We start from the raw sequence: 20,212 nt of genomic DNA, 5'->3' as shown, positions 1-20,212 counted from the left end.
ATACCGTATATGCGCACCCCCCCCGTGCATTATTTTGACGACCAAGAGGCAAAACAAGCGCAAAATGGCCGCTCGTTGCTCCCTGCGAGTCGCTGTGGCGCATCCATTCCCCTCCAGTGGAGAGTCACATTCGGTGTTCCAGAGCGCCAGAAAAAAATGCATCCATCAAAACATAGTAATAATATCAATAAATAATACAAATAGTTTACATTCAATTGTCTATTATCATGCAATATATTTTGAAAAAACAGAAACAGAAAAACACAACAGAAATGAAAAAAATAGATAAATACTGGTTTAATTCAATCAATGTGTTGACTTAAAAATGGCACTGTATTGCATCAAAACAATACAATCGAGAATGTAAGAAATAATGAAGTGTAAATATTTCACGTATTGTAGAATTTGTGCGTCGGATGTGTGCCTTCAAGGGGTGTGGCCTCGGGCGCGACGTCGGGGTCTGGAGCCCGGTCGGCTTAAGTGTTTGGGTTCGTTTGCGTGTGAGCGTCTAGGCGTGAGTCGTGGCCTACAGCAGCTCCTTGTGAGTGTTATCGGGTTGTATTTGTGTCCGAATCATCGGCCGAAGGTGCATCTGCGACTGTGACCTTACAGTAATCACCCGTCACGTAAATTCTGGCTCGCAACACACACACACACACAAAACTACAAACAATATATAAATAATTCTAAACAGTGGAAAACAAAAAAATCCTGATCATCAGATGTAAACCTTCAACCCAATTACAGAGCAGCCAGATGGCTCAGCAGGTCCCCAAACGCAGCGCCAATGCTGGTAACAACACACAGCTTCCTTCTCTCGATCTGGGTCACTTCTCTGGCCGTTGACCTCGCTCTACCACATTTCCTCCATCATAATCTCACCCCCGAAAACATGCATCCTCGGATTTTGAGACCGGAAAAAAAAAAAAAGCACTGCATGAACACGAAAAGGCTCCATCGAGTCGGAAACAGAGATGACATCCTTCTTGGAGCTTTCAATGAGGTAATCATGCAGTAAATGTAGTTTTACTTTTTAATTCAGCGTTTTGCCAATAATCACCTGCTAACTATCGGCACACGTCAACCGACAGTAAATGAAAGCAGCACGGACGAACCTTCCCTTTTCCCTTCACTTCTTCTCCAAAGTCCCCTGGAAAATGAGCCCAAAAATGGCTGCTGCAATCCAAAATGCCAGACTTCCTGTATCTTTTCGGGTACGGCTTCTTGAGACTTTTTTTGTGGGTCGATTCACGATAGACATAGCAGCCAAATTTCATGTTGCGAAGTGAAAGTGGCTTCAGGGGCTGAATTTCATTCAGCTTTGACCTCGAGGAGTTGGTGGAGTTGTGTGTTTTGTGGTGAGTCATCAAGCTTTCTACCCAAGTGGAAAGACAAATTCTTAAAAATTCTCCCAATTTCGCTGTGTCCATCTTGCTAGCATATGTGCTTCACATTTGGTAGCCATTGGACAAAATCTGTAGGAGTTAATCTTCTAAGGATCCCTGGAAATCCCCCCAAATGGCCGATTCAAACCAAAACGGCAGACTTCTTTCGTCTTGTGGGGGGGGGGGGGGGGGGCATGGCTTCTTCAGACTTTTTTGCGCGTCTATCATGGAAATAGACATGCCCACCAAATTTCATGTCGCTAAGCAAAACAGTTTTCGGGTTCTGAATTCTCAGATGCGGTAAATCCCCAATTCAAACTTTATCACCCGTAAACCGTTTGCCTTCACGTCCTGTACAGCGTCCCAATACTTTTGTCCATGTAGGGCTTAAATACAGGAGGGCTTAATTGGGCCGGGATCAATAACGCGGATCGATGAGAAGCATGCAGACCGGAGCCAGACGTGTTTTATTTGAATGTACGAGCCGGCCCTCCAATTCCCTGGGCGGCCGTGAAAAATCACGCTAATAAAGTTTGATTGCCTGCGAGCGATTCGCCGCGACGCCGCTGATGATCAACTTCAACATCACTCGCAGGTTTCATTACGTTCCCCGGCTCGGGAATCGGGTACTTCTCGCGGATCCTGGATAAACTAGAAATAATCAGCGCAAGGACACTTGTTGGGGTCCAAAGGGAACGGCAACAGTTTAATTACGCTGGTGTCGAGATGAGAGAGGCGGTGATATTTATCTGATGTGTGAGCAGAGTTTTGTGATCTTTTCTTTCCATCTTGTCAGGTCCAGATTTGTGCCGTCTTGCTACACAATCACACAATTGTTTACAGGGTTGACATGCTGTTGTGCAGAGTAGCAGCTTACGAGCCATGCAACATGGTTGTGAAACAGTTGTCATAAAGAATGGATTGTAAGTTAAGTCGTAAATATCTGTTCAGCGAATCACTCAACAGGAAAATCTTCCAAGCAATTTTCAGGTGAGCCATTGAATGATTGTGTTTGTTGATAAAACAAAATTGCGGTTTATGCAAATTCGTTTGACACAACGCAAAAGAGGTGTGAAGCAGCGAGAAAAGTAGTGCCTATACAAGTAAATACTGGTTCAGTGATTCATAGCAAAGCAAAAATCCCCCAAATTTCTCAATTGGTGCGGTGATTGCGTTTGTAACGAAAAATGCTGTTTATCAGAATTTTGTCCACTCGATAAAACAGAGGTGTGAAGGGGTAAAAACACAGATAATCGGGGCAAATTTGATCATTTTTTTCCTGGCTCCGACCAAAGTCAGAAAAGTCCGATGTTCGGAAGACAATTTTGAGCGACGGACTCTACTGTGATTGTGACACGAACCGGGACAATGTGCAGCACAGAGAAAACTGAGATAAAAATGGCTCAAAATGTAAAAAATTGGTAGGTGCGTGTACTCCGCTTCAGGCGAGCCTCGTGACTTGTTTTTCATGGTTCCAATAATAACGGGAATGGAAAATCCAGCCTCGACGTGCCTGACTCGCTTATGGTCCACGAATGGCATTTGATTTAACAACATGTTCGATTGCCGTTCGACGGCAAATGTGTGTCAACGTGCTCCAGGTCACACTCGTAGAAAACCAGTCAATCTGCCGGCATCCCCGAGACAATCATAGCAAATAATGTTCATGTAAGAGCCAAATGTCAATGGCTCTGAAGGGGCTTGGTGTAGGAGGCGGGGTTAGTGAACTGACACGGTAATTTGGCTGTCAGTCACAAGCGGGACGCCGCCCGGCTGCAGACACGTGTCACACGCCGCAGGACGAGTCTTTAGAAATATAGTAAAGCGCTTCGTGACCGTCGGCTGCGGCGGCAGATAAGACGGAGGAAGTGGCTTCCTCTGCCTTGTCCTGCTCGGCCTCTTTACTCACCTGCAGCCAATCTCTTGGGGTAATGGAAGTGGAAAAAAAAAGTTATTAACCCCGCTTTGCTGCCAGGCCGCGACAGCTCTATTAAGGCCGCAGCTCAAAGATTTCCCCACATTTTCAATTACGCCTTCCAAAAAGCGTCGCAAAGCTAAGTAGAGGGAAGAAAGGAGTGGGCCGGGAGTCTTATCGCCCTTCTCTTGTTCCTGCGGCGGCACACGCTCCTTCCTGCCTGGAATGCTGGAGGGGACGACCACCTCATTTATATGACAGACGCAGCACCCTTTGGAAAATGGGTCGGCCATTCGGGGACGGAATGAAGTGTACCCGAATCAATAAGCGGGGGTGACAAAATGGAGGTCGAACACAGCAATTCTTTATCAGTGGCTCGCTTCCAGAATTTGTTGGTCTCTATCGTGAGTCCATTCAACACAGGTGTGAATCAGTTCTCAGAAACAGTGCTATAAAACTAAATACTGTATTAGTAAAAAGTAACACCGTATATACAACTAAATATTAGTTCAGCGTTTCATCGAAAAGAACAAAGTATCGCTGGGGAAATATGCGACCAGTTGAGAAGGCCGGATCCATGACAAGGCAGGCGGTTGGAGGCTAGAGATTAAACATACTGGACGCTTCTGTCCATCAAATGTTGACAGACGCGCTGACATTGACCTGAGCTCGGAGCCGGCGGTATGCTCCGATGGCTAGAGCAAACACGGCAGCGCCCCTGGGGAAAGCCGCTTCGGTATGACGCAGGAGGCCAGGTCGGAGGCCGGAGTCGGCGGGATAACAGGAGGAGTTTGCTCAATCTCCGCCACGCCGCGGGGGAGATCTGCCCGGCAACCGGTGGCAGGGAGAAAGCGGAGGGATTAAGTCCTTTAAAGGGTGAAGCAGTGCTATTCCAGACTCTCTGCTTTTTAACCTCCTGACGTGATCTTCTCCAGATGTGCCGTGCTGGGGAGCCGCTGGCAGGAGACTACCGTGATGCGAAGTGACAAATCTCTGTGCTACTCTAGTGTCACCCCAACCTTTTCCTCCCCTTCCGCACGGAAGAAAACAACCATGTTTGCGGATAAGTAGAGTCACAACCCATGCCTTACAGATTTCATACTCATCTGCCACCCACCTCTTCGCACCTCACTATACGGACCTCCCGTCGAGCTCAGCTACGCATTTCTGAACTGACGTGGTTTTTGAAACAGAAATAACGAAGGAAGGACAAGTGTGAGGTTGGAAATGTCATCAAACCTGGGCATCAGTAGTAATTCCTTCAGGGGGCTTTCTCGGATTTCTTCTAGCTTTGTGATATTTTACTTCTAGAGCAGTCAATGGCAGCGAAGGTGTTAAATGTATGTAATAATGTATGTAAATCGCAACATACGTGTTGCTTGGCTGGAACAAGTTTCGCTCTGATCAACCACTCAGAGTACGACAAAATGCTGGCCTAATTGAGGGGAGGACAAATTTGAAATCTGAACATTCCCATTGCTAATACAGCTTACATTGCGTGGGTCAGCACTACTGGTTCTGAAAGCGCTGGGCAGATTAGATTGTCATGGCAGCACACAGAAGCTGCAATCTGATTGGACCCCCCCCCCCCCACAAAAAAAAAATCAAAAGTCAATTCCAAGATCATAATGTAGCACAAACACATCGTCAGGTTGCTAATCCGATAGCGGCGTCATAGAGAGACCGGCGAGAAGACAAACACCTTCAGCAAATAAGCGGCGTGATTAGATGATGGCGGCACAATGGGGCGCTTTGTAAACACCAGTGACACAAAGAAAGTCGTCTTTGATGCTGTGTTGCTTTTCCTCCTCGCTCCAAAAGTCATTTCAAAGTCGTCGTTTAGACGCTCCGGCTTTGTTTTCGCCGCCAGAGCGAGCTGGATGGAAAAATAACGCGTTCTTTTCTTTGGAATTGACTGAGCTGTCACATCTGATTTGGCTGACATTATCATTGAACACCACGGCCTTTTTAAATCATAGCGCCGCTTGAAGAGCGAGACTGAAACCACTGTCGGCGTGATAAATAACAGTGTGCTGCTGATGCTGAAATAAATAGGTATCGTAAGCTTAGCGCTCAGCATCGTCGCCCAGATACTCCATTAGCGGCAGACTCTCACTTTGTCCAAACACTCCTGATTGCACGTCTGCTTTTGTGACTCTTATATGTAATAGGAGGAAGCCGAAATGGAAGCAACTTCAACCATAAAAGCTGAAACGCAAGAAAGACTAGGTTAGGTTTAGTGAGAAGAAAGACTGGGCACTGAGCACTTCAAAGGCTTCTAAAATCCTGCGTAACAAAAATTCATTAAAAAAACCCAATTGATTACGAAAGTTCTACTGCCCACACTGCTCTTCTCCCGAAAAATGTCCCATTTGCCACTTCAGTCGAGTTTTTTCGGTGCAGTTTGAAATGTCACGGCAATTTTGATGCATTGACTTGGAGAACACGCGTTTGAAGGTGGTTTTTGACCAGATTTGCTATTGGCTAAAATTTTCCCCAAAAAGGAACATTTTCTGTCACAAAAACTCAATTTCACCGGGAGGGTTGCGGTGGCCATTCCAGCCAGACTAATTTTTGGGGGAAATCTTGTCTTGTCTTGTCTTGGCTAGGTTCTAACCTCTGAAAAATGACTGGCTTAGATTTAGTTGAAAGAAAGACTAGGTTTGGTTGAGAGCTGACAGAGACTCGACTAGGTTTGTCAAGACAAATATGGTTAGGTTTATTTGTAAGAAAAACTTGGTTAGGTTTACATGTAAAAAAAAAAACCCCCAAAAAAACAGGCTTAGGTTTCGGGCTTTAGCCGTAAGAAAGACTGGATGAAATTTTGTCTGGAGAAAGACTTAGTTTAGGGCCAAGAGAAACAGATCTAGATTTGTCTGGAGAATGTCTCTGTTAGGTTTAGTTGTAAGAAAGACTGGGCAAGGTTCAGGCCTGGAGAAAGATGGAGGCTGCTAGACACTGGCGGTTGATGACCAAGACCAAGTATAGTCAAAGAAGGAGTTGGGATCATAAAGCGAGAAAGGTCTGAGAAAGATGTTGCTAGATTTACTCGGAAATAAGAGTGGTTCGGCTTTGCCTAAAGAAAGACTGGGTAAGGTTTCGTCATGAGAAAGATTGGAAAGTTTTCTCCTCGTAATAAAGACTCGCTTAGGTTAGTTGTAATCAACTGGGTTAGGTATAGTCAGAAAAACCACTGGGGTAGAATTAGTCATAAGAAAGACTGGTTATGTTTTCGGGCTTCCGGAGACTGGACGAGGTTTAGACTGAAGTACGACTGTGTTAGATTTAGGAATGGATGAAAGACTGGTTATGTTTAGGGCCAACGGAGACTAGGTTAGGTTTAGTTGTATAAAAGACCAAGTTAAGTTCAGGCCATAGAAACACTGGGTTAAGTTTAGTCAGAAAAGTGACTCTGTAGCTTGAGGCCTGAGAAAGACTTGGTTAGGTTTAATCAGAAGGAAAATTGGGTTCAATTTAGTCAGTCCATTTTATGGTGTGTTGGTTTTAAACCTTAACGAAAACCATGGGTTTATTTGAAGTTGACTGTGAAACCCTTGGTGGCTGTTGAACACATCTCCCCATCTTCACACCCAACAAGTTTTATGGCACATGTGGCGCTCGCTCGACAGGCATACAGGATACCGCCAGAGACATTTCTGTACCAGCGAGCGATTGTGATCTGAGGCAACCGTATCGGGGTAGCCTGTGAAAATGGGACAAAATTGCTGCTGGATGATACAGTGCGGCACCAGCGATGAGAGAAAGAGATGGAGGTTTCACCGCCAACGTGGGACAAGACAAAAAGCCTTGGTGTCCCCTGCAGTTGAGACTGATGCTTGTTTTTCTGTAAGGACTGCTCCAGTTTCTTTTGTCAGAGCAGTGGTTTTCAAATTGGGGTCCCTGGGCCTCCAGGAGTCTGCGAGTCGTAGCTTAGGGTTTGCAAAATCTGCAAGCACGTCAAACATTTTCACCTGTGAGAAGTCCCTGGAGCCAAAAGTTTGGCCTAAAATATCATTAAATGTTTGTTTTTCTCCCTACCAACAGTTCAAATAGGTTTGAAATAGAACCAAAGTGGGGTGTGTGTGTGTTTTCATTACCTCGACTATTGAATATTCATTCCTTGACATTAGAGGGCTCTAATCTGCATTCTCCTTACTTGGTGTCCCCTGCTTCACAATGTCAGGGGCCAGATGAAAAAATAACATTTAAAAACGAAGCTTGATCGAAAAACTCCACTACAAATGTCAGCCCCAAAACATCTGTTGCGGAGGAACCCCGAGGCAACGGCACAGAGACCCTCCCGTCTCCGAAATGATCATTATCACCGCTGGCTGCGGCGTCGGCGTCCAAGTTACGCTGGGGTGAATTTCGGCCGTTGAGCGGTGGTGTTGTTCAACCAAATGAATTCTACAAGGGGCTGATTATTTGAGTCAAGTACGGTTATTAGTAATTAGTCACCGGGCAAGTGTTCATGCTCACGACGAGTGTGTAAAAACATCCACAGCTGCTATACGGTATTCCATCCGCTATTTTCGAGTATATCACGCCCCACATTAAAATGTTCATAATCGTAAATATACCACAAACTCATATCCCAAAACACTAATACTTCAAACTCATCTCACAACATTACCCTTAAGAATAAATCATTTATGATGTTATTTCTGCAGAGCAAAAACATGTGGCGAAGACTCTCTGGATTTCCGCTAACATCCCAGGCTGAACCTAACTCCTCCCATTTGAACTTATTTTCACTGCCACTGATGACGAAAGGGCTGCTAGTTAAAAGTCGAGAGGTGTCACTTCAACAGACAGTAATTACTTGGTTCCCACTATCCATGGCTTTGGTATAATCTTCTAAAAAAATAAGGCAACATCAGATGATGCAAATAGGTGAATTGTGATATGCAAGGATGCGGATGATTTCTATTTATTGGACATTACTAAGACATTATTAAGGATATTTTTAGGACGGTATAGTCAGCAAGTAAGTTGTGTTTTTCAGGTAACACTCTGCAGCATTCCTCAAAGTTACACAATATTTATTCCCATTTCTCCCCACAGGGACGTTTCGCCACACAATCTTGTCGACACAAATTCCCGTCGGTGCACTTTGCAGATAACTTCCTCTGACACGCACCACCCCGTCACCCCGAAACGCCGAGCCGCGTCCAATCTCGCCGCTCGTCTTAATTCCGAGGGCGGTAGCTGCGACGGCTGCGCGGGAGTAACCGAGCTTTGTCAATTCCATTTATACAGATGCTCAGTCAACACTATTTTTTATTATTCCGTCCTCCCCTCCTTACTGCAAGCGTGAAGAAATGGAATGAGATGTTTGCTCATTCACTTGCCGCACCAACAGACTCTGAGAGATCGCAATGACTAAAACATCGTGACGACTAACAAACACTCACAGCCTTTTGTCTTCAGTCTCGGGCAAAATGGCGACCGCTGATTCAGTTTACAACACTGGCTGTTTCGATAAAAACACAGATAGTGACAAAATCACGTTACGTCTGGATGTGTGACAGCAGGAAGCAGCCAGTGGGAACTAATCCCGAAAAAAACGAAGTGACAGGCTTGAATGCCACGCAGAGAGACAGGATGAACCACGTCAGATCCCGAGGACCAAGCCGAACCCTCGAAAACTCCTAACCCCAACTGGTAAATCCTAACAGTCTCCCTAATTGGAAACCATAACCCTAACTGCAACTCCCTGAACCCTAATTCCTAAACTTAACCCCTAAATCTAATCTTAAAGTCTAAATCCTAATCCTGGTTCTGAAACCAAGGGTACCAGAAAACATGACCAAGAGAGCAATTCTGAGGCCAATTCTATTCCGCTTCTAGATGACAGCATGTCAGGGAACCCTGACCAGCAAAGAAGCGTCCAACTACTGCCTTTTCCCGTCCAAAACTGAGCTGGATGAGCCGTCCACAAAGAGAAGATTAACAACGCTTACTAACCGAACATTACAGTTTAATGACTCGGAATAAAACATCGGCGACTATTTTGGGTGGTTTAAAAGCCTCGCTTTCGTCCAAACATCTAATCACAACCAGGCGACGAATGTAACCGAGCCTGCTAATTAACCACCGACGAGATACGTGCTCATTTAAAACGTAGCAGGTGACATTATGATGATGAGGCTTATTTTTGGCAGGAGGTGGCAACAGAGAAAACAGCGTTTTTGGCTCAAGCGGGACGCCAGTTTGCAGAAAATCGTATCTGAACCGACGAGACATGAAGGGGCCGTTGGAGCGTGAACGGAAAATCTTCAGCGCTGTCTGACATGGAAGAACATCGACGGGAACACAAGCCCGAAAGCACGAACCTTTTCGCAACCTCACGTGGTTTGAAGTTTTTCCAAAACGTTCAAGTCAGACCACGACACGTCCGCCGCCGCCGTTGAGGCCGACTGAGCCTCGGCCATCTTGGAGCGCGACGCGAGCCGGGCATACAAACATTCCATTATCATCCGTAATGTGGAGTCTCCGCGGTGGCAACCTTGCAGCTCCGCCATCTCCTCTCATTTTGCAGCGAGCGGGCCTGAGTGTGTGAATGGAGGCTGCTCCGCAGCTGAAATTGGACCATTAGGCGAGCTTTTAACGCGGCTCCAGAACTCAGTGTTCCCGGGTCGGAAGGAAATACTGTGACCTTCGGGTACCAAGTCGGTGATTGTGACGATAATCATAATCAATGGCTTTTACACTGAAGTACGTAGGGCAATATCTCCTTAACTAAAAAAAAAAAAACAGGAACTGAAGTGATTAAACCCAATTGGATACCGAAAAATGCGTCCGGTAGAAGCTTGCGTTTTGACTGGCTATGATTATAAAGACGGATCACTTCCTACACCGAGCAAAAAACGTTTCTCATTACATCGAAAGTAAATGACGAGCTTTATGGAACGCCTACGAAATGCTACAAGGGAGTGCTGATTTTGTACAGAATGCGACAAGCGCTGAGGACTATACAATCAGGGGGCATTGTGCTTGGAGTGGGACCCTCTCCCGCGCCATTATTAGGCCAATTACGATGCCACATCAGAGAACATGCTGGGACATTCACTTGGCTGATGCCAAGTATGCCGATGCTTGAGGTCAGCCGAGAGCACCCGGTCTGGTGCGTAAACAAAATTAATCAGCATTACTGGTCAGGACAGAGTGTCTGCAGAAAGACCGAGATAAACTGATGATTTATGGCCAACGTTAATTGCTAGAGGCAGGCTGCACATCCCATTATAGCGGTTAGATTTCTTATCAATGGCTGCAAATGAACTGCGATGGTGAATCATGGCGTCAACAAACGTATAGTCGGCAGAAAGACCTCTCTTGGGTAGCTAAGGCAACCAGACTATTACAACACTGCAAATGTGGTCACGATCAGAGCTTGTGGAGGCTGTTTGGTTTTTCAAACGTTGCCGCCGAGCTCTGCCGATGGAAATTCACAACTTTCACAATTTAGCATCAGCCATCTGTCTAATGTAGCAAATTTGGTGGCCATCCCTTTGGAGTTCCTTCGAGTACCACCGCTGGAAAAGGCCCACATGGCAGAAAATGGCAACTTCAAACCAAAATGGCCGACTCCCTGTGTGTTTCACAGCATAGTTTCTATTTTGATTTTGTGTCCTGTCATGATGAACATGCGTGCTCGATTTTGTTTCGATAGGATGCACTGATGCCGGATGATAATATTTCATAACACTCAACAAGGAGCACTTTTGTGTTTCACACGAAACTTCGCCGCCAAGCTCCACCAACACCCTATGACATCAACGCACACTTTTCGCAATTTAGTGTCGCCCATCCGTGGAGCATATCTGTACCAAATTTGGTGGCCAGCGGATGAAGCTCCTAGGAGTCGTTTGTTCACGTACCACCCCTGGAAATGGCCTCAAATGCAGATAAATCCCCTTTCAAACCAAAATGACCATTTCGCAGCATTGTTTGATTGTTGATTTTCATGCGTCAGCTGACGGATTTTGTGTCTGTTTTAACGCCAATGATTGTGTTTTTCCCCTTTTAAACACCTGAGAGCGAAGCTGCCGCCATTGACATTTACAGGAATTAGAGGGTGTTAGGAAGCAAATGACAAGCACTCTGTCACCATTTAGCCGAGGCAGCGAGAGTATTACAACGTGGATCTTCTTCACCGACTAAGTGCACCTCACGGTGGGCTGTTGCCTCCGCGCTTGCTGTGGTCAGGTTGGGCGCAGACGTGTCATTTTCCAGATAATACTCGTCACTATGACAACCAAAAGGAGCGTAGCATCGTGATTGGACTATTTTCTTTGACTTGGGGGGTTCCTGCGAGCCAACTTGAATCCACCCTTCATTTCCTTTCATTTACGTCTAATTGGAGAAAGCACAGCGCCCTCCGGAGGTCTGCCGTCTCCTCCAAAATATCTGCTAAATTGCTTTTTCATGCAAATGACTGCTTGCTTGCCTGCACGCGTGTGCGTGTATTTGACTTAGTTTGACCTTGAGCTGTGTGTAAACACTCCAGACCGATGTGGAAGGAAAAAATAGATAAAGTGGAAAGTAACTGCCAGCTTCCTGCTTCCTCCTGTCACACGCTGACAGCGAAAAGGTGGGCGGTGGTGGACAGGACAGGGGGGGGGGGGGTGCGGGTAGGGGGGGGGGGTTGCAGGAGAGCTCACCTGAGGGATAAAAGAGACAGGTCACTGCAGCAGGCTGGACTTAAAATAACACAATTAGCCTCAGAAAGAAAGCCCGACGCGGCCGTGATCGGCTTATTACGGGCCCCCATTAGGAATCAGGCTGCGTGGCTACCGATTGGACGCCGATGCCTCATTAGGCCTCGCTTTTATCCTCCGCCCAATCAATTGCGTGCCGCTTTTACGAAAGCGATGCAAACGATTGGGAGATTGACAGGAACGAAGTTGAAGAGGGCCCGAAGTTTAACACTTGACTTAGCAATTTCAAAGTCCAAGTAAACCAGAGGCTGGTGTCACTGATACTGATGTTGATACAGATACTTGAAAAAACATAAAAATCAGACCTCCCATTTCATAGGTTTGTATCGTTGATGCTGATATCAATACAGGTAGTGATATCGATACTTAAAAAAAACACACCGAGTAAAGAAAAATGAACGCTGGACCTCCCAATTTCAAGTCCTAATAAAATTGAAGATAGTACCAATGTGGATATGAATTTATGCTGCGTGAAAAAAGATGAACACTTGATTTCCCTTTTCAAAGTCCGAGTTCAACACCGGTACAGTATCATACGTGCGATAGCAATCCCAATACTCGTCTTCCCCTAAAGCGTATGATGCAAACGATAGCTGTGTTTTCTATGCTTGCTGCAACATGTTCGCATTCAGTTTACAGCGTAGGCTTCATGCAAATGTGCAAATGAGTGTTGTCATTTCTTTCTTTCTGTCTCTATGGAATGTAAATGAATATTCATTGACAGCTTTCGCAAAGGCGCCCCGGGACTTTGCGTACATAGTCGAGGCGAAACGGCCACGGGGCATCCCGTCCCGGTTCCGTAATTATGCACGGGGACTCCATTTTTTAGCCGGGGGACATTGTGTTCCTGCACTCACACATCAGACCTGCGGGCTATTTGCGAAAAAAAAGAAGCCATTAAGGTGAAACAAATGCATCCTAGCAGCCAATCAGTGTATAAAACTACAAGACGAGGCCAGTACTTTGTCTTCTGGGTGAAGGGAGAATCAGAAAATAAAGCAGCAGGTCTGCGTAGCCTCTCTCCCGAGGCACTTTGCCTGACATGATCCTATTTTGAATGCTCCTGTTGGGTAATGAGGTTGTTTATCTTGTGCAAAAGGAGAGCCGGATCCATAGTTGTCAGGCTTTTTCCCGGCCGAGAGATGAATGTGCTCAGTCTGGCCTTGCTCTCTTTAACAAACAAAAATACAAAAAACAAATCCCACAAAATCCATTCATCTTCTCGATAAATACATACATGCTGCCATTTTCTAACACCTGAAACAAGAACATCTACCACAGCCCATTGATTAGGTACACCACCGAAGCCTCGCCCGCACAATTCCGCAAGCGGGGATGAGTGTTCACGGCTACGGCGGGAATCCCATTATCATACAGGGATCACGGTCGTCATGGAAACCAAGGATGGCACACGCATAAGCAGTCTAGCTCGCGCGTGTCCGGGAACGTTGGGAATTAGTGTGAAAATTCAGCCGCGGGTGCGCGCGCCATTCCCATTTGTTTTTCTTCTCCGGATCTTCAGCGTTCCTTGCATCTGCTTTTGCAAATCAAATTCAAGGTTCCATCAAGCCAGCACGATAAGTACACACTCTCGTTATATAAATCCCACTGTACTTGTTGTACCGGATGCAAAATACAAATGCGAGTTACATGAATCCAGCACAAGTACAGAGTGATTTAGAGCAATGTGCAGCGTCATCTCACTATAAATTACTACATGCAAAAGAAAAATCCAAGTTTAATGAATCTGGTACAACAAATAGAGTGATTTTTAGACAGGTGAGGCATTACCTGGTCATAAATCTTTGTCTCCTTTGTTGAACTGGATGCAAAAAAAAAAAAAAAAGCTACATAAATGTGACATAGTAACTTTGATTTTGATTTCGCATCTGGCACGACATGTACAGAATCTGGCACAATAAGTACAGATTGACTTACAGCAATGTGCGGCGTCATCACGCTATAGATCACTCTATACTTGTTTTCCTGGATTCTGTACCTGTTGTGCTGGATGCAAAATAAAAATCCAACTCAACAAATAGAGAGTGATTTATAGCTAGGTGAGGTTTCAAGTGTATCTTATTGAGCCCGATGCGAAACGAGAAAAAAAGGATCCATAAATACGGCACGGTCATTTCCATTTTTTATTTTGCATCAAGCACAAGTACAGGGTAATTTCCAGCGAGATGAGGCTGGATGTTGCTATAAATCACCTCGTACTTCTTTTGACAGATTTAGGAAACTAGGATTTTTATCCTGCATCCCACACAACATATAAAGAATCCAGCACAACAAGTAACAAGTTATTTATAATGTGACAACGCTTCATGTCGCTATCAATCACTCGATATTAGTAAGCTTGACGTTTACTTTACATCCATCACAAAAGGTAAAGAGTCATTTAGAACGAGGTGAAGCCTCATCTCACGATAGACACACTTCAATTGTTGTGCCGGATGAGAAATGAAAAAAATCCAACGTACATAAATCGGGCTGTACTGAATGATTTATAGCAAGGTGAAGCACCATCTTGCTGTAAATCTCCCTGTACATTTTGTGCCGAATGCGGGATCAAAATCGAATTTACATGAATCCGGCACAGCAAGTACAGAGCCCTGTTAAGCGTCACTTAACCGCCTCGAATGGCCTCCTTCACGTGAAAGCTCAACGCCGTTTGTCCACACTCTGAAAGAGGATCAATGGCGCAATCGATACGGTTAAAAATCAGGTGAGCGTCCTCGGCCACCCGGTGGAGATGGAGCGATAACATCCGAGCATCCAAACACACAATCAGAAAAGGTTAGCAAAGCGCGGCTCGCGCCGGCGGCGTGTCAGCCAAACCACCGTGCCGTGATGGACGGGCGGGAGAGCACCTGAGGTCAGACACCATCTAAAACTAGAAACCTGTATTTTTTGGGGAGGGTGCTACAATTATTTGAGTGAAAACAGGTTTTTGAGTTTGTGTGTGTGCTACCAATTGTCAAAAATATTCAATTAGGCCTCAACCTGCTGGACCCTCCAAACCAAATTGTGCTCGCTTAAGCTCTTTTCTGCATGGAGTAGATAATTGCTTTCTGGGAAATGCGGCATCCAAGAAAAAGGCTTTTATAATTAGTGTCATCTTAAAGACCGAGAATTGGGGGAGAAAATGAACAATATGCATGCTTGAGCGCTTCCATTAGTCCAAAGAACACACAGGGGAGGCCACTGTTGCTCTCTTGCTTTGTTCAAGACCAAATGTGCTAATTTGTTGATTAAAAACAACACTCGGTGTGATGTAAACTTCCCTTTTATACAACCTTTAAAATTAAATGCATCAATTCAACTGCACACTTTATACAAAAATTGAAAAATTAAAAAATAAATCGCCAGCCAACACTAGGTGGCAGTAGCGGGGACAAAACTCTTCTCTAAGTAAGCAACGAAGAACTGACGTCTTGTTCAGCTACAATGAGACAGTGCATCTACGTTAGGCTAAATAATGTAACCCCTCCTTTGGTTGATAGTGTAGAGGGACTTGTTGTGCCGGATGCGAGAAAAAAAGAAAAAAAAAAAAGAAAAGAAAACAACAAAATTTAAAGTTACATGAATCCGGCACAACGTGTGATTTATAGTGAGATGACACGCGCAGCACACACACGTATCGGGGGCTCGAAACAGTCCATTAGCGCAGTGTATTAAGTGAATGTCAGACTCCTGCTGCCGTAATCCGTCTGCACGCTCGCCGCAATCTCTCCCAGGTGCATCCTGGGCAATTTATGTCTACGGAGGAGGAGTACAAGGGGGGAGGGGGATCCGGGAGGGGGGTAATGGCGTCGGAGGGTAAGTCCACCAATGTATTTTACGGTGGTGGAATGACAGGATGTTAATTTACAGAACACAGATGCCGTTTAGTGACGGAAGATCACCGGGATGTTTAACGCACAATCCTGATCCTTTCACCCGGAAAAATTGGGTTCCGTGCACACAGCATCAAGCTGTTATCCTGGACGGCGGTCAACGGCATCGGAGTTTGTTCCGTGGAGGGATTGAACCGCGGCGGTATAACGGGATGTTGATTAACAGCGCACAGAAACCGTTTGGAATATCACTCTCAATCTTGAGCGCGCACTCCTGATCCTTTCACCCGGAACGTTCTGATTCCGTTCTGTTCCCAAATTGCAGTCACGACTTGATGGCGAGGCAAGGTGAGGAGGGCCGAATATTATGCACACGGCGTTCCACAAAAGAGAGCACAAACCCGGCGAGGAACGCATCTGTAATGGGATCTGTTCCCGGGCGGATAAATGTGCTCGTCCAAGATGGGCGATTAGCCTCCATTTGGAGTTTGGAGAGAGAGCGGCGGGGGAAAAAACAAAATAAATAAGATAACCTCATGCACTCCGGCTTCCTCTCCCAGATAGCCTCTTGCCATGATGGATCTTTTCATTGCTGCTAAGCAAGGAAGCGCTGACCCGCCGACGGCGCAAACACCTGACGGAGGCGCAGTTAGCATAGCAACTCAAATCATCTTTCCCCATTGAAATGAATGGAAATGCCATTAATCCGTTCCAGCCAATGTTGGCAATGTGTTTTTAATAAGAACAATAGCACTCTATAATATTGTACTTAATAAAAACATGTGGTAATGATGTAATTAGCCGGTCTCCACAATTAGTCGTTCTTTGCAGATAGATAGATAAATAATATATGCCTAAGAGTTTTATGATATCTGTTGCTCCAGGTTCGTTTCCATCCCATACGCTTCCACTGACGTCTTGGTTTTTGGAAGACTTTTTTTTGCACTTACAACAGCCGGCCAGCAGGTGGGGGTGTACTGGACAACACGCTGTAGCGAGTGATGCGCAACTTTTGACATCAAGACGCACGCTATATTAAATCAACGGCTGTGTTATCAACACGTCTTACAGCACTTCCATCGCCGTTCAATTATGCTAATGGCTACATATACTACAAACGACCCGGTGTGGTTATTAGTCGGCTCAATTAGGCAACGTGTACGGGGGAGGGAGGACTGACGTGGTGGTGCTGGTGGTGGAGGTGGGGAGGGCTAGTGGGTGGTTGGCTGTCCGATGGTGATAAGTGAGGCCGGGGGCAAGACGTTATTGTTTGTGTCAGGCTGTGTTTGTGTGTGTGTGTTGCACACAATCAATGTCATGCTGAGAGCGCCTTTGCATATTTGTGTGTGTGCGCGCGTGTGTATAAACACTGGAGATGGTCTCAGGAGTCTAAAGGGCCACACTAGCTTTCATCACAAAAAGACTGATGGGAATAAATAAATAAATCCACTTGCTCACCTACTGGGATCAATCACAAAAGGAAATTCATTAGCGTCACTGTCCTGTCACACCTAATGGCATTATTTTTATGGCTCCATCTCCAACCCAAAAACTACAAAAAATATTTTGGTTTCTAATAAGCGATATTGTACTTTGTAAAAACATACAACAATAACATAATTAAATAGAATGTACAGAATTAAAAAGTTTGTGCACCATGAGTAATTCATTGCGGCGCCTTGTCGCGTGCGCAACTTGGCCCCGGGCGGCCAGCATAATACAGTCATGCAGACACAATCAAAGACAGCATGACGACACGAAAGCTAAATAAGCACACGTTGGTGTCCTTTAAGCAGTCTGATTGTGATCATGTGTGTGTATTTGTGTGTGTGTGTGTGACTCATGCCTATAGTAAATATTCAAATATGGCCTCATTATGTAATCAGCATACAAGAGGGCTCCTCGGCGGAGGAGCTCATGCGCTGCCTGGGGTCCTGAAACGGCAAACAGGCTGCACATCCTCGATCACAAACCGTTCCCCAGGCCCCGCCCCTTCAGAAGCTGGCCAATCAGAGCATTAGGAGGATGACCAAGTCACAGAAAACTGCAACCGCCTGAGCGAACACGCAGCCAGGTAGAAAAAAAAAAAAAAAAAAAAAAAAAAAAGTTTTTACATTGTTTAAAAAAATTGTAGTTTATAGTTCATTTAATTAGAATGAATTTTTCAAATGTAATTATCCCATTAAATAATTACTTTATTTCTTGTAAATAATAAAACAGCATTTTCTGTTTTTCAAAATATAATAAATTAAATAATAAAAAAATATTTTTTATGTATTTATGTATTTCACCATTATTTATTTTACATTAAATCAATTAGAAATATTGTCAAAGAAAATACTAAAATGATGAAATCATTTTTAATTAAAGAATGCTATGCAAAAAGTTCTTATTTTGGGTTAATTGAAAAATAATTTAATAATAAAAGAATTCTTTTTTTCATTTTTATATATTTTACAATAAATCAATTAAAAGACTGTAAAAGTGAATTAATAAATATTAACTTTCCAATTTTAAGCAAAAATATATATATATATATATATATATATATATATAGAGAGAGAGAGAGAGAGAGAGAGAGCGAGAGAGAGCAAGAGAGAGCAAGAGAGAGCAAGAGAGAGCAAGAGAATAGTACAAATATTATATATACAAATACTGGACTGAATAGAAAAATAAGAAGTTTAATTGAACAAAATCATGAAGTGTGACAGACTTTTTGAAATTGAAAAATGCCTCTCAAGGTTGTGGCAAGGTCAGAGCAGCGAGGGAGCAATTTGCAAAGCATTTGCGGCTTGCAATGATACGCTGTTAAGTTTTAAATTCACTTTTTTTCAGCATAATAATCGATTTCTTCATTGTAAGAATTAGGATGTTTTTGTTCGTTTTTTTTTTTAGAAAAAGATAAAAAGGTGAGATATGACTGCCACGTGACCACGAGGGTGGGGCAAAATTGCACGGCACTTGAGGCCTGTTATGATATGCTTTGATGTCTCGTCAAATGACTCCATTTTTATCTCATTAAAAAATATGTGAAAACATTGCAGGCAAAAAGTGAGCCAGGGCAAAGTGCTCTCCAGTTGTCCACACACACCCAAAAAGCTCATTTCGGGATTTTCTCCTTCCCACTAATCCCGTCATTCCTAATCCGACACCTGTCACCGCGCTGGTGGCCGTGCGTCCCGCCGCCTCCTGCTGACAATTTCCAACAACCACGACCTTGCGTGCGTGTGCGCGCGCGCGTGTCCCGTAGCGTCCTACCTGGCAGCTGTCTCGTCTTCCCGGGAGCGCCGGCTGGCTGGCTGGCTTTCTCTCTTGTTCCCAATCCCAGCAGTGAGGGGGCTGCGTGTGTGAGCGAAGGGGGGCGGGGGGCGGGGAGGGGGGCCCGGCCGGGTGTCAAGTTGCGAAGCGCCGCTGTATGCAAACGAAAAGAAAAAGGAAATAAATGAAAAGCACTCAGAAAGCCACGACCACGACGACGGCGGCTGGAGAAACACTCCCGACGGCACACTTGAGCATCCAGCGAGCGAGCGGTTGCCTCTTCTTCCACTCTGTCTCTCTCTCTCTCTCTCTCCATCAGTCCTCCTCTCTCCCCGCCCACCTACTCAAGCCCCCCGCACACGCACACGCGCTTACACACGCTCGCTCTCTTCCTTTACTGTCAGACAAAATGCACATATCCCCCCTCGCTAGCTATTTTCTGACATTTTCTCCCACCCACTCTCACCCTCTGCACTGTGAAGACAACAATCACTGTGTGTGTGTATGTGTGTGAGAATATATATGCCGTGTAGACCCCCGCCCCACCTAAAGGAATCTATATTCCGCCGAAGCCTCGTCAAGGACATTCCCAGAGTATGCAAGCTTCCTGCCCTCAACGCATCCCTGGCCATAAATGAGGGTCAAAGGGGCTTTAATGACAGGGACCCTGCCTGTGGAAATGATCTCCTGAGTAGCTTGCCTAATCCATGCGGCTTCAAAACACTAACTTTTACACAGCGGAGCTAAAAAAATAAAATAAAACGAAATAAAAAGTCTACACATCCAGTTCTAATTTTTGTGATATTCCATTCACTGCCACGGATGTTTATATCCATCGACCGGAATCCAACTGTTTACTGCCACCGACGTATATATTCGTCAGGTAGGTTAAGGCGTGGAAGAGGCTCTGGTCCAGCTTGTCTGTGAAATTCAGGTTCGGAAACCACCGTCATGACGAACAGATCCCCATAAATGCCGGCGAGGCATCATTTTGGATTTGACATCAGCACAGCTTTTAAGTAGAAGTGCTATACACAGAGCATGTGTCGCGGGAGGTCGTAGAAAGTGTGTGTGTCACGATCGTGAGAAAAGATG

The 20,212-nt window shown here is 45.1% G+C and overlaps 1 protein-coding gene across 5 annotated transcripts in view; it reads right to left on the bottom strand.

Annotated features, from left to right (window-relative positions):
• Positions 1 to 20,212, bottom strand: part of syt1a (synaptotagmin Ia) — an 85,601-nt gene that overhangs the window by 20,241 nt on the left and 45,148 nt on the right. For all 5 annotated transcript variants that reach the window (XM_061761436.1, XM_061761432.1, XM_061761433.1 and 2 more), the window contains one exon: positions 19,118 to 19,270. In XM_061761436.1, coding sequence (XP_061617420.1) covers positions 19,118 to 19,270 — 153 coding nt within the window. The remainder of the gene's footprint in view (positions 1 to 19,117; positions 19,271 to 20,212) is intronic.

The sequence above is a fragment of the Phyllopteryx taeniolatus genome, chromosome 22 (assembly GCF_024500385.1).
Source record: "Phyllopteryx taeniolatus isolate TA_2022b chromosome 22, UOR_Ptae_1.2, whole genome shotgun sequence".
Taxonomy (NCBI): Eukaryota; Metazoa; Chordata; class Actinopteri; order Syngnathiformes; family Syngnathidae; genus Phyllopteryx; species Phyllopteryx taeniolatus.
Note: the sequence above shows the minus strand (reverse complement) of the source record. Positions and strands in the feature narration are given on the sequence as shown.